Consider the following 13266-nt stretch of genomic DNA (forward strand, 5'->3'; position numbering starts at 1 on the left):
TCCCTGGCCCAAGATGACGTTGTACATGTAGGGCGTGTCCATGATGTCAAAGATGATCATCTCGGTTCGCATAAAGGAGCCTTCGTCGAAGGTGACCGGCAACTCTATCCGACCTAGGGCATCGAGGGGAACCCCATTGAACACTTGAAGGGGCCATCGGGCTGGAGAGAGTCGACTCCGTGGAATGTGGAGCTGGTCAAAGGCATGTACGAAGAAGATATCTGTGCAGCTTCCTCCGTCAATCAGCACCCTTCAAACTTCGATTTCGGCGATGTTGGTCATGATGACCAGTGTGTTGGTATGAGAGAAGTTTACTCCCATAGCATCGTCATAGGAGAAGGTTACAGGGGCTTCAACCCATCCATGGACTTGGTGGTGGATGTTGGTGGCTCCGACATGGTTTACCCCATGTGCATAGTCTCACCGCTGCCGCTTCGAGGAGCCACCGAAGGGTCCTCCCCCTATTATGGCCAGGACCACTCACCTAGAATGGTTCCCTTTATCGACGTGCTGCACCGTGGATAGCGGCGACGACAGAGGTGGAGCCAACGGGGGAGGATTCTACCAAGCCAGGTGATCAATTTGTCGGCCAGCTGCTAGCCTAGGATCTTCATGCTGCTCATTGTCGGCCATGTCCCCCGCCGTGCACACTGCCCGCCTCTCAAGGTACTCCGCTCGAAAGGTGATGAGGGTCCGGCAATCTTCAGTGTTGTGGTCACGTCTTGCCCCATGCAGTGTGCACCAATATCCTTCATTTGACTGTCAGCCTGGGGCGCGTTGCTGCTCGGGGAAGGCTCTGGAGCGCCCTCGGCTGCACCCCTAGAGCAAGGCGAGCTCGGAGCCCCTCATGTTTGAGCGATGTTGTGCTCACCGCGCTGTTGATTTTGCTAGGGCCTGCGCGCTTTGAAGCCCTCGGCTTCCTCGGAGCCCCTTTTCTATCGATGAAGGTGGCAGGGCATGCGAGGATCCCACTTGGGAGGTGGGCTTCTCAAGCTCGCATCAGGGGGTCATGGTGACATGCAAGATCTCTCGACGGAGCCGCTTTTCTCCTTTGCACGTGTGTATTCCTCAAACTTGCACATGAGGGTGCTTAGTGATAGCACCAGGCGTTGATGTAGTCGATCGAAGAGAGTCACGAAGGCCAGGCCCTGGGCTGCCGAATAGGCAACGACGGAGACGGATGCGCCGACGAAGGGTGGATGCAGAGAAGGCGACGCCATTGCCGTGCCCCAGTCTTGCAGCTCCATTGCCGTGCGCCCGTGCCCCGGTCTTGCGGCGACTGCGGTGCCATTGGGTCCTGCGGGACAACCGCGTCAGCCCATGACACGTTATGTGGGCTCTGCGGCGCGTTACGTGGGATCACGATGCGGATCGACCAAGTGGCTTTGTGGCAAGGCCCGCATCATTTGTATCGCTAATCACATTGCTGAGCTTAGCCCCTTTGCCTTCTAAGGCTTGTTTGTAACACGGAATTTTTTCTCATTTCTACAGAAATTCAGTGAAACAACCCTCGCCGCCTCACGTTACAAACATGTCTTTAATTGAGACTAGTGCCTACATTTTAAGCATGAAGAAATACAACTCGACATGTTCTTACGTATACATAACTTATCTAAACCGTTTATCTCTACAACCTGATACTCATTTATCCGTTGATTCTCATACCTATCATATGTTTTTCACCTATTCTTCAGACACGAATCTCAACTTAGATAAACGATCATGATAAATCATACGCCCGTATGCTTGAAAATTTCCCTTCCCGCCAACATGTGTCGATTCCAACGACAAGAGCAAACTCTCTCACACTTGTAGAAGAAACAGGTAATGAGAGTGTTCTAAGGGTAGCTCCAATAGTTGTCGATAGCAACTGGCTCTTATTAATATGGCATGCAGAGAGGAGAGAACCGGTGGAGTGGAGATAAAGCTAATATGAAGAGGAATCTTGCTGACATGGGAATGAATCTTATAGAGCTAACTTTAAAGAGAGAGAAAATAAGAGATAAGTCTAAGCATTACGAGATATAGAGAATTAAAAATAAAATCTTTTAAAAAATATGCTGAGAAAAATAAAATACTACATCTATCTCTTATTTATCTCTTATTGTTGGGCAAGGCTTTTAGGTGCCAAAGCGAAGCTCAGCAGATGCGTGCACCATGCAAGCAGTAGTGCTGTCCTTGTGTGTACGTGTGCCTGAGCTGGTGAGCTCAACATACATAGTGCATAGGTTGTACTTGTCCCCAGCGAAAAGCGAAATGGAGGAGGTGAGACCAGAGCTGGAAAGGCCATTACCGGCTCCCTCAACCTGCATAGTTAATCAGCATAAAAATTAGTTATCAGATCATCTTCATCGATCGGTTCCTATAAATACATGCTCATTTCTCTCGTTTCCTCAAATCACAAAGCAAGCAAACCAGCTTCCTAGCTAGTGCCATCGTTTGCAAGTGATCGAAAGTCGGGGATGGCGCGGCGTCATTGGAGCAGCGGCCTCGCGGTCGCCGTCGCAGCGCTCGCCGTACTGTCCGTGCTCTGCTCCGGGCACCCGGTGCCGGTGCCGGGGCACGGCGGCGGTGGCGGCTTCGTCCCGCTGCAGCCGCACTTCTACGACCACACGTGCCCGCAGATGCAGGCCATCGTAGGGGCCATCGTGGCGAAGGAGCACGCCAAGGACCCGCGCATGGCGGCGTCCTTGCTGCGGATGCACTTCCACGACTGCTTCGTGCAGGGCTGCGACGCGTCCGTGCTGCTCGACGCCGACGGCAGCGGCAGGTTCGCCACCGAGAAGCGGTCCAACCCGAACCGGGACTCGCTCAGGGGTTACGAGGTCATCGACGAGATCAAGGCCGCGCTCGAGCACGCCTGCCCGCACACCGTCTCCTGCGCCGACATCGTCGCCATCGCCGCCAGGGACTCCACCGTTCTGGTGCGTAACACAACGCATGCAGTGCATTGCAGCTCTTATGCATCGTTGATTAATCTCTGATGGCGCGTGCACGTTATTAATTTGCTTCCATGCATGATCACCCGACAGACCGGCGGACCCGGCTGGGAGGTGCCACTGGGGAGGAGGGACTCCCTGACGGCAAGCCTGAGCGGCTCCAACAACCTCATCCCTGCTCCTAACGACACTCTCCCCACCATCATCGGCAAGTTCGCCAACCAAGGCCTCGACGTCGTCGACCTCGTCGCCCTCTCAGGTATGTACACCGGTACCCGACCATTTCCCAGATCAGTCTACACGAGCTCATTAATTATACCCTGCAAATTTAGGAGCACACACCATCGGCGACTCGCGGTGCGTCAGCTTCCGGCAGCGGCTGTACGGCCAGAACAGCAACGGGCAGGTGGACCTGACGCTGAGCGCCGGGTACGCGGCCGAGCTCCGCGCGCGGTGCCCGCGGTCGGGCGGCGACCAGAACCTGTTCGCGCTGGACCCGGTCAGCCAGTTCCGGTTCGACAACCAGTACTACCGCAACATCCTGGCCATGGACGGGCTGCTCAGCTCCGACGAGATCCTGCTCACGCAGGGGCGCCAGACCATGGAGCTCGTCCATCGCTTCGCCGCCAGCCAGGAGCTCTTCTTCGAGCAGTTCGCCAGGTCCATGGTGAAGATGGGCAACATCTCGCCGCTCACCGGGTACAGCGGCGAGATCAGGAAGAGCTGCAGGAGGGTCAACCACTTCTAGGCCGGAGGAAGGACGACGCCGACGACCTTCCTCGCTGTCTCATATCTCCATCACTCGTTCTCTCTCAGTCCCTCTCGTGCGTGTGAGAATTCCATGCATTTTGGTACAAGCGTGCAGTGTAAATGGTTGCGATTGTGTTTCGTTGCTGCTCTCTCGTGTTTGATTTTTCACTCGTGTAATTTGCTATTCGTGTACCAAGAAATGATACAATAAAAACCAATTGTTTCTGTCACTTGCTGAACTCAAAGTTAAGGATCACGTGTACGTTGTTGAATGTTATAAAAAAAATTGAGCGTTTTTTAGAGATATGTACAAGTTTGTTTTCTTGTGTGGAGGTTCAAAGGTTGCAAATCTCTACTATAAAACATAACATGTCACTTCTTGGTATACTCTTATCCCATCTAATAAAAATTCTTAAATTTGAATAATTTATCTATTTTTCTCATCTATCATCGCCCTCTAGTCTCTTTGCTGGGTTACCGGCTATATATGATCAATTTTATTAATAGAAATAAATGAAAAAATTAGCGAATAATGTTCGTATTTTTTGAATCTTATCTGAAATCAAACTACGATATTATTTTAATGTATTCGTTTCTGCGGCTATCTCATAGTGCATCCACATCTTTATATATTAAGTTTATACTTACTATTACTGTATCTGATATTTATATTTTTATAATAAACATACACACGATTTCTACACTGGGCTTCAGACCATACTTTGCTGGATTCGGCCCATCAAGAGCCCAACACCATAGGTATCGTCGCATCTCTCGTTGCTTCTCCCCTCCGGCTCCGCGTCTCTCCTCGCCGCGCCGCCTCCCACAATGGCGGTGGAGAAATCCAGCGGCGGTGGCACCTCTGCCTCCTCATCCGCCGCCTCCACCGCTTCCACAAGGTAGCTCCGCCTCGTCGCCGACTCCAAGGTACGCACACGGATGCCAATCCACGACCATCGCGCCAGCCGTAACGAAATCGTGTCAAAAACCCTAAGGTTCTCCAGCTTGGAGGGCAGGGCGACAAGCAGGCGAAGGGGCTGCGGCGCGTGAAGAACACGTACGACTCGGTGGCCGAGTACCTCGGCGTCTTCCAGCCGCTGCTCTTCGAGGAGGTCAAGGCGCAGATCGTCCAGGGCCGCAGCGACGAGGAGGAAGGTGAGGGCGCGCCTGGGTTTGGCTTTCCTCTCGCGGCACGTTTTGTTTTCTCTGATTCCGTGCTTTGTCTTGTGTGGTGTGTGTAGAGGTTGGGCTGAACTGGCAGAAGGGGGTGGTAGCATCGAGCGCGGAGTCCGAGGGGTTCCACAAGGTGTCTATGGCTGTGCTCGATGATTTCAGGGAGAATGTGTCGGAGAATGATCTCCTGCTGCTCTCCAGAGAGAAAGTAAGTGATGTGCAAGTAAATTCAGCAGTTTAGGTGGTCCTGATTTGCAAGTATCTGGTACTGATTGACTGGAGAGTTTGATGGGACAAAATGTGTCAAATACTCAAAAATGTTGTTTGGTGTGCGGCTATGTGCATCATAGTTGAAACTTGAAACTCAAAACAATTAATATATTTAAGTGCCTGAGGGACTGTGTTACTTTTAAGTTTGTAGTTCTTACCTTTTGAGCCATTTTTCTAGGAAAAAGTAAAACCGGCTCTAAGCTATGTGTATTATAAGATTACTGAAATTGTTCAGTGTGGCAAGCTGAAGACACTAAGTGATAAACTGGATATGCCTGCACTTTTGTAGTTTGAGAAGGGAGTGACCCCTACTGCATACGCCTTTGCATTGGTGGAACAGCGTGGTGGTAGAGAAACGATTTCTCTTAGAACATGTGTGGCAGGTGAAATTAAGAACCTGAATGTTGCAAAGCCTGTGAATTCTCCAAGGCTGCAGCGTATTGCTTCCGTTTTTACAACCGCAGAGAGCTTTCTGTGGATACTAAAGGTGAGTTTCAATTGTTTTAAAAAAGTGCCTGAGTTTTCAGGCTTGTATTGTTTGTTGACAGCATGTACTCCTTGATATGAACAATGAACTTGCATACCCTTTTTCTGGTCAACATTTTCAGATCTGCAGCTTGTCGACAATAATGCGAGAGTACTCAGCTATGCATTCTGTAGCTTTCTTCTCTTCCTTTTAAGGATCTGATTCTTTCGGCTGCTGAGAAGAATAAAGACAGTGATGATCAAAGTCGCGCGTGGAACATTCCTGAGCCACTTATGGATTACCTCAAAACAAATCTTAATGATTCACAGCATCAATGTGAGCATCATCTGTGATTTTTGGCATTGCTGTTGTATCTATTATGTATCCGATATCTTTGAAAAATCATGTCTCTGATAGATTACTGTATTATCTCTAGGCAGGTCTTTCGCGCAGATCCTTTGTTCTTATTCAAATTTGTTATTTTTTACTACTATTATTAATTTCCATTGTTATGACTTACCTGTCTTGATTAGTACTGTGAAAATAGTGCAAATATCTGAGCAGTTTTAGATGTATGTTTTCTGTATAGAAGGATACACAGATTGGCACACAGCACACTGCTGAAGAGTGATGTGCAATTTATATGTTACTTCTTGTAACTGTTTATTTGCAGGGTCCTCCAGGAACAGGAAAGACACAAACTATCCTTGGACTCCTCAGTGCTGTTCTCCATTCTGCTCCTGCAAGAATGCAGACCAAGAAACAAACTCACTTGGTTATCCTTATTTCAGTGAAAATGGAAAAGTAATTCCATTTTGGAGAATAGAAAGAATCACCATGTTTATCAGATATGAGATACTAGGTAGTACTGAAATATAAATGTTGACTACAGTTTGCGAAAGCTTATCCGGTTATCCACTTCTTTTTTTTTTTCTCCACAGTCTTCGTTCGTAGCTAAACTTGGTGCATGTATTTCATATGCTTTGTGATCCTGTAATGCAGAGGAGAATTTGATGTTCAAAAGCATGGGCCAGAGCTGGACATTGAGGGCAAGTATGTTAAAAATGCATATTTCCTATTTAATTTCTAACATATTTATTTGACTCTGGAGCATGGAAGGATAATAAGCTGAGTAAGAATGCCAAGCAGCTTCAAAACTATGAGTTTTGCCTGCAGTCTTTCAAATGTTCCATCCTTAACTGATTTTTCGTATAGTTCCTCTGTATGGTGTGTTTCATAACTGAAATTATCTTAGCTGTTGATATTTCTGTCGCTCCTTGGATATCACAAATCCACCAAATGAATCTAGGGACTGTTGGAAGGATAAGATCATCGTTATTCCTTTACATACGCCACCATCATTTGTAGCCTTCTTACTTACTAGCTTTGCTGTGTGGAACTGATAAGAATCTGTTTTTCAGTGTAATACTGGTTGTTTTTTCTGTTGTGAAATTATGTGGTTCTAGTTTACATTCACCATGCTACTGCAAGTTTCTTTTGGCACTATCTAACTGCGGAGTTTACATTGATAGGCATGCACACTGGATGAAAGCATCTCCTTGACTACTTGGTGCATATCCTCGAGATCTGATTGTGCCTGTCGATGGTGATGATTGTTTTTACCCCACTGGGAATGAGCTGGTACTCTTGTGTACTGTGCACTTGCTAAATTTTGCCCTGGTGCCTGGATGATTTTACCCCTTACATGGCAAGAAATTTTTTGTACAGAAACCTGAAGTCGTAAGTTCCAATCGGAAGTATCGGGCCCATGTGTTGGTCTGTGCTCCTTCCAACTCAGCACTCGATGATATTGTGTTGCGTGTCCTTCAAACAGGTAAAGATTTTCGGTGCTAAGTCATCCAACACAGCAACTATATTCAAAACTAAAATTTATGCATCCAGTGCATTCTGTGACTAGTTGAACTTTACATTTTTAGACTTATGCTATCATTAGGATGCATCATGAGAAAATTAAGTAATGAAGTAATGCTTCTTTTTTCAGGAATACGAGATGAAAATAACAACACTTACAACCCTAAAATTGTGCGCATTAGAGTATTGGACTAAAGGCGCATCATTCTGTTAAAGCAGTTTCCAGGGATTAACTTGTAAGTGACTTAAGTTGCATAGCATTTTCTGTCTAACTTCTGTCAACTACAATAAATTCATACCTTTGCAGATACAACACAAACTTTCTGGTGTAGATTGCATGTTAGATGGTGGGAGACGAGGCGCTGGCGAATACGATCGAATTAGAGTTTCAATACTAGACGAAGCAGCCATTGTACATCCTCTGCTATTATGAATTTAGCTGATTTATTTGTTAGAATTTATTCTCATTGCCAACAAAACTTGTAGGTATTTTCTACTCTAAGTTTCAGTGGATCATCAATTTTCAGCAGGATGACCCGTGCTTTTGATGTTGTTATAATTGATGAAGCTGCGCAAGCTGTAGTGATATCTTTTAAATGTTGCTCTATCATGGAGCATTTACATTATCATTTTGGATAATGGCATTCTCTAAGCATTTATTTCAATTAATATTTCTGAAGTCTGACTTCTCTTCTTTTTCAGGTGGAACCTGCAACTCTTGTACCCTTGATCCATGGGTGCAGACAAGTTTTTCTTGTATGTTGTCTACTCATCTCAGACATTCTACAGAGTTTTTTCTTTAACAATCTCACTTTCCCTTGCGCAATATGTATATTATTCATCAGTATATTACCTTGTTAATAGAGGTAATGCACAAGCATGGTATTTTCAATATTTCTCTTCTCTGGGTTGTAGTATGTAACTACCTATAGAAACATTTGTCTGTCTTAGCTTATGTTAACAACTTCCTTTCGTTTCATGGTGTGCTTGTGTGTCCAGTCCCGCCATTTATCTTGACTTATTTCCCTCAAAAGGGTTCTCTTAATATCTTGATGTATGAATACATTCACTATAGCTTTTGCTAATGATGATGATCTCATCTCCTCACAATTTCTCTTTATATCCTGATCAGGTCGTGACCCAGTTCAGTTGCCCGCAACTGTCATTTCCTCAACTGCTCAGAAGTTAGGGTAAGATGATCCTTATTTTCTTTATACTGGTACATATTGTTAAGGTGTTGCCATATGCTAAGATAATTCTCATTTATCCATTAGATATGGAACAAGTCTGTTCAAGAGATTTGAAGGTGCTGGTTTTCCAGTGCAAATGCTTAAAATTCAGTATCGCATGCATCCAGAGGTAATCTCCCATCCTAAATTATCTTACGCTGGAAATTGGAATTATTGTTGTAATTTGTTATCCACTCCAAAACAGATTAGTATCTTCCCTTCAAAAGAATTTTATGAAGGGGTACTACAAGACGGAGAGGGACTTAGCAAGAAACGTCCATGGCATTCCTACATCTGCTTCTTGCCATTTTGTTTCTTTGATGTTGACGGGATTGAATCCCAGACATCTGGAAGTGGTTCGTAGGTGAATCAGGATGAAGTGGAATTCATAACTCTTTTATATCACCAGCTGGCAATGTGCTATCCAAAACTCAAATCTAGTTCTCTGGTAGCTGTTATATCACCATATAGGCATCAGGTGAAACTCTTGAAGGACCATTTTCGGTCAACCTTTCGTGATCAATCAAAGGAAGTGATAGATGTAAACACTGCTGATGGATTCCAGGTAACTAGTTCACTTTTATGTATTTACGAATGGGTTTCATTACGAATCGGCTCTATGCGTCTATATACTCTTGCAAGTAGCAGTGATTATGATGTTGTATCACACTGCTCGTATGCAGGGCCGTGAAAAAGAGGTAGTCATTCTTTCATGTGTAAGATGCAATGAGGAGCAAAAGATTGGGTTTGTTTCTGATTTTTGACGAATGAATGTTGCCATCACAAGAGCAAGGTCTGCTGTACTAGTAAGTGCCTCTTCTCAAACTTTTGTTTCCCCTTTACTACGTTTTGCATTATCTGGGGTAGCATCAGTACCATCTTTTTGAATGATACACATCACATATATGCACTCAAGTCACAACTAAGAGATAGAGGCAGGTTATAAATTTTATAATTCAGGAGCTAACAAGATGTATACATAAAGGGTGAGATTCTTTCTCATGCATCCGTGCACGCAAAAGTAGATATGTCATATCTGTTCAATGCTGCTGCTTACAGTTATGGCATCTGAGATGATGAACTCCAGAATACCTTTTTGAGATCAATGACTGTGCATTATGTAACTTCAAGTTCATGGCTCCATCCAGTCTTCAAGATTTAGCTGACATTTAGACACCCAATCTTTCTAGCTGTACTGTTATTTGCCCATGCTAATATACTTCATGTGTTTACTTGTGAATCCAAATAACATTCTGCATAGTGCATACCACAGGTTGTAGGTTCCGCTTCAACTCTGAAGCAAGATAAACACCGGAACAACCTTGTTGAGAGTGCCAAAGAGTGAAACCGCTATTTCAAGGTGTGATTGTGACCGCTACTATCCTTTTTTACGCTTGGAAGAGCAAAGCATTTGGATGAATCCAACTATGAACATCCTGCAGGTTCCCAAGCCATTTACCACATTCTTTGCTGAGGATAAGCTGAAAACCATGAAAGTGGAAAGGCTTCCTCCACAGCTGATGCTCAAGCACTGGAAGCAATCAATGAAGTAGTTGTAGGGCAAGAGCTCATGGATGTCGATGCTGCTGCCGATCAAGCAGATGGAGGGGATGCTGCTGCTGCCATGGATGCTGATGATGGAGGTGGCGATGATTAATTTCCCGCTACCATAGAGGTGTGGCCTGGGTAGAGAACTGGTAAATAGAGGAGTAGGCATTTGTTAGGTGGACATGGAGGTGGCCTTAGGTGAGGCTTCAAATTAGAAGCTCAAAGCATTAGACTCTTTTCTTGCTTCCTTTTCTTTTTTCCAATTCCGAGAGGCAGAGGTGGCTGAATGCCTGAGTTTATATTGCAGACTTGCCATCTGACGTTTTAATTTTTATGTATACAAGTTCTTTACACTACAAAAGCAATGTATTACAGAACTGCGGATATGGCTTCTATTTGCTTGTGCTTACGGTCATACGGATTCACAGAGTTTTATTTACATTTTCCACCGTTCACAGTTAACTTCAAAGAAATGCACTGGCATCAGGCGATGTAGAAACATGGGGATAGAGCCATGCTTCAACTGAAAGAAATGCAATGCCCACTAGCTGAGAAGAAATTCATTCTATGCGAGTTCCATCGTCGCGGTCCACTTCAAGTCCTACATGTGCAAGTCCTACATGAGAAGTAAAAGTTTGGAGGCAGCAAACACGTGCAAGTCCTACATGAGATCGCGTTATATATAGCCATCTATGGCCGCTGCACGATATAAAATCATGGCCTTGAGAGGCAGCGCAGCAGCGTGTCCGTTGAGCCGAGAGCAACAAAACGCACGCACAGCTGCAGCGTGTCCATCGAGCCGAGCAACAAAACGCACGCACGCACACAGAGCGAGGAGTAGTGATGAGAACTGAGAAGTGGCTGTGCTCGAGAGGGAGGGAGGACGCCCTGCCCTCTGTGCTTGAGGTGAAGAGTGCTGAGCGCATCGTGGGATCTGGAGGCACTGGGACTCCGGGCTATGCGAGCATAGAAGCGTCGGCTGCCCATACCAATCTGGAGTGCTGATCGATGCCGCGCTTGAGAGCTAGGTGTTCTCGCGGTGCTGCTGATTGCTCAGGTGAGTGAAGGAGACATCGGTTTCCCTCTCCTTCCGCCGCACCGCACTGCTCGGCCAGCACGGTCCGCGTTTCAAACGCCGAGCACGACGAGGATCACATCCCTTCAAGTTTCTTACGTCCAGACGAAGTATTTACTTGTGCTTCGGCATTGCTAACCAGTAGCAGTAGCACACTAAAATTTTCGTGGGAGCAAACGCAGAAGAGGATCGAGCAAACCAGTCTAACCCACCTGTTCCTCGAGAACGACGAATTACTTCCTCTGTCCAAGTACAAGGAAGAACGAAAGGAACAGCAAACCAGTCTATCCCATCATTCCGATCCACACGCCCTCAAACAGCGTAATGCGATCGAGACGGAGGACACCAGTGTAAGTGTGTAACTATGGTCTGTCATCGGCAGCAATCCTCCTGTCAATGAAAAAAGCATGGCTCGTTGCTTGTTGCGTCCCTCCATGTGTATTTGGCTTGGTGCTTCTCGCCGGCCTTCTCTGTTCGAGCTTGCTTTGCTTTTATCTTTTCTAAAGATGGATAGGAGTAGCTGTGATGGATTTGCGTTAAAGACAATCATGCATGGCCCGGTAAAGAGTAGCAGCTCGTTCTCCTTTGTTTAAAGAGATTGGTCATCTTTGGGCACTAAAGATACTGTAAGAAACTATATGTTGTCTACTTCAGCAGTAAATTCTTCTGAGCTATCTTCCTATACTCGACAAAATAATAAAGTACTGGTACACTGTCCAAAGAATTGTTTTCGTGTAACAGCCCATTTTACCCACACAGTAGCCTCCACAATTTTTAGAGAACGTAGTAGCATCCAGAATTTTTTATTTTTCTATTTCGAAAATCAAATAATTATAAAAATAGGTGTCTGCTAGAAAAATTGCAAAACTAGGTTATTGTCGTCCGCGGGAAGGATGATATGTTTAAAAAATAAACCTTTTGTTCTTCAAACAGACGACAGGTTAAAAATAAATAAAAATATATCATTCCGATCATCTCAAAATTCAAAACACTATTGAAATAGTCATAAAAAATTCTAAAACAAATGTATGGTGTAGAGGATGCTATAATCTAGCTCTAAAAAATTTCAACTCAAACAATTACTTTTAGAATGAGAAACAAAAAAATACAAGTTTTATTTTTTTATTTGAATTTTTTTGAGAGCTAGATCATAGTATTCTCTATACCATCAAAGTTTTTCAGAATAATATATATCCATTCACGTCCTAATATTGCCTTTGCTAGTTTAATATGGGCCTACCATAGAAATTGTTAAAAAAAATCTCCATAACTAAAAATAACTAGAGCTCAGGTCAATAAAGAGTAGAGTAATGAAATATGAATTATGACCATTAAGAACAAACACTTTATACTTGATAAAGTTTGCCAAGAAAAAACGTTCTGTTATATGCATTCACATTAAGCATGGGTAGTAAATTATATTTGGGGAAATCTAATACCTAAAATGTGTTAAAAAAAGGCATATAATATTTGAAACGTAAAAATAGATAAAATGAGTTTGTATATCAATGAGCTCTTAAGTTCCTTAGCTTTTATATACTACAATTAAATGAATGCGCATAAGTATATTGTGGAACAACATCAAACATAAGGGGGGCCTGGCCGCCTCTGTCTCCACCCCTGCCTCAATGTTTAGCTCCTTGAAATTAGTCATGAGATCCATCTTTTATTCAGTTAAGATTTCATCCCAATTTATGTAAATATATGTCAAGTACCCGTAGACTATTATGTGGTTACGATACCCAGGCAATGTGAGAAGCAGATCGAGAAAACAAATAGTACATACGCTGTCTTAGCACAACACATGCAATCAGTCAGAACTGACAAAGATAACGGACGGATAAATCATGAATGTACGGGCATGCACTCCAGACTTAGCGACCTTGGTTCAAATCCCGATGGAACCTTTTTCTAAACTTTTTATTTTTGTTTATACCTCAGTCT

The 13266-nt window shown here is 44.5% G+C and overlaps 1 protein-coding gene and 1 pseudogene across 1 annotated transcript; both read left to right on the top strand.

Moving 5' to 3' along the window:
* The first annotated feature begins 2410 nt into the window (after window positions 1-2410).
* Window positions 2411-3965, top strand: LOC133923495 (peroxidase 72-like). Its single transcript, XM_062368782.1, has 3 exons — window positions 2411-2924; window positions 3033-3198; window positions 3272-3965. The coding sequence occupies exons 1-3, from the start codon at window positions 2463-2465 to the stop codon at window positions 3685-3687; spliced, it is 1044 nt and encodes a 347-aa protein (XP_062224766.1). The 5' UTR covers window positions 2411-2462; the 3' UTR covers window positions 3688-3965.
* A 493-nt stretch (window positions 3966-4458) lies between these two features.
* Window positions 4459-10640, top strand: LOC133924215 (probable helicase MAGATAMA 3; annotated as a pseudogene).
* The last annotated feature ends 2626 nt before the right edge of the window (window positions 10641-13266 follow it).

The sequence above is a fragment of the Phragmites australis genome, chromosome 7, assembly GCF_958298935.1.
Source record: "Phragmites australis chromosome 7, lpPhrAust1.1, whole genome shotgun sequence".
Taxonomy (NCBI): Eukaryota; Viridiplantae; Streptophyta; class Magnoliopsida; order Poales; family Poaceae; genus Phragmites; species Phragmites australis.

Coding starts and splice junctions, on each gene's coding strand:
- LOC133923495 (XM_062368782.1), top strand. CDS start 2,463: ATGGCGCGGCGTCATTGGAGCAGCGGCCTCGCGGTCGCCGTCGCAGCG. Junction 2,925..3,032: donor CCAGGGACTCCACCGTTCTG/GTGCGTAACACA, acceptor ATCACCCGACAG/ACCGGCGGACCCGGCTGGGA. Junction 3,199..3,271: donor CGACCTCGTCGCCCTCTCAG/GTATGTACACCG, acceptor CTGCAAATTTAG/GAGCACACACCATCGGCGAC.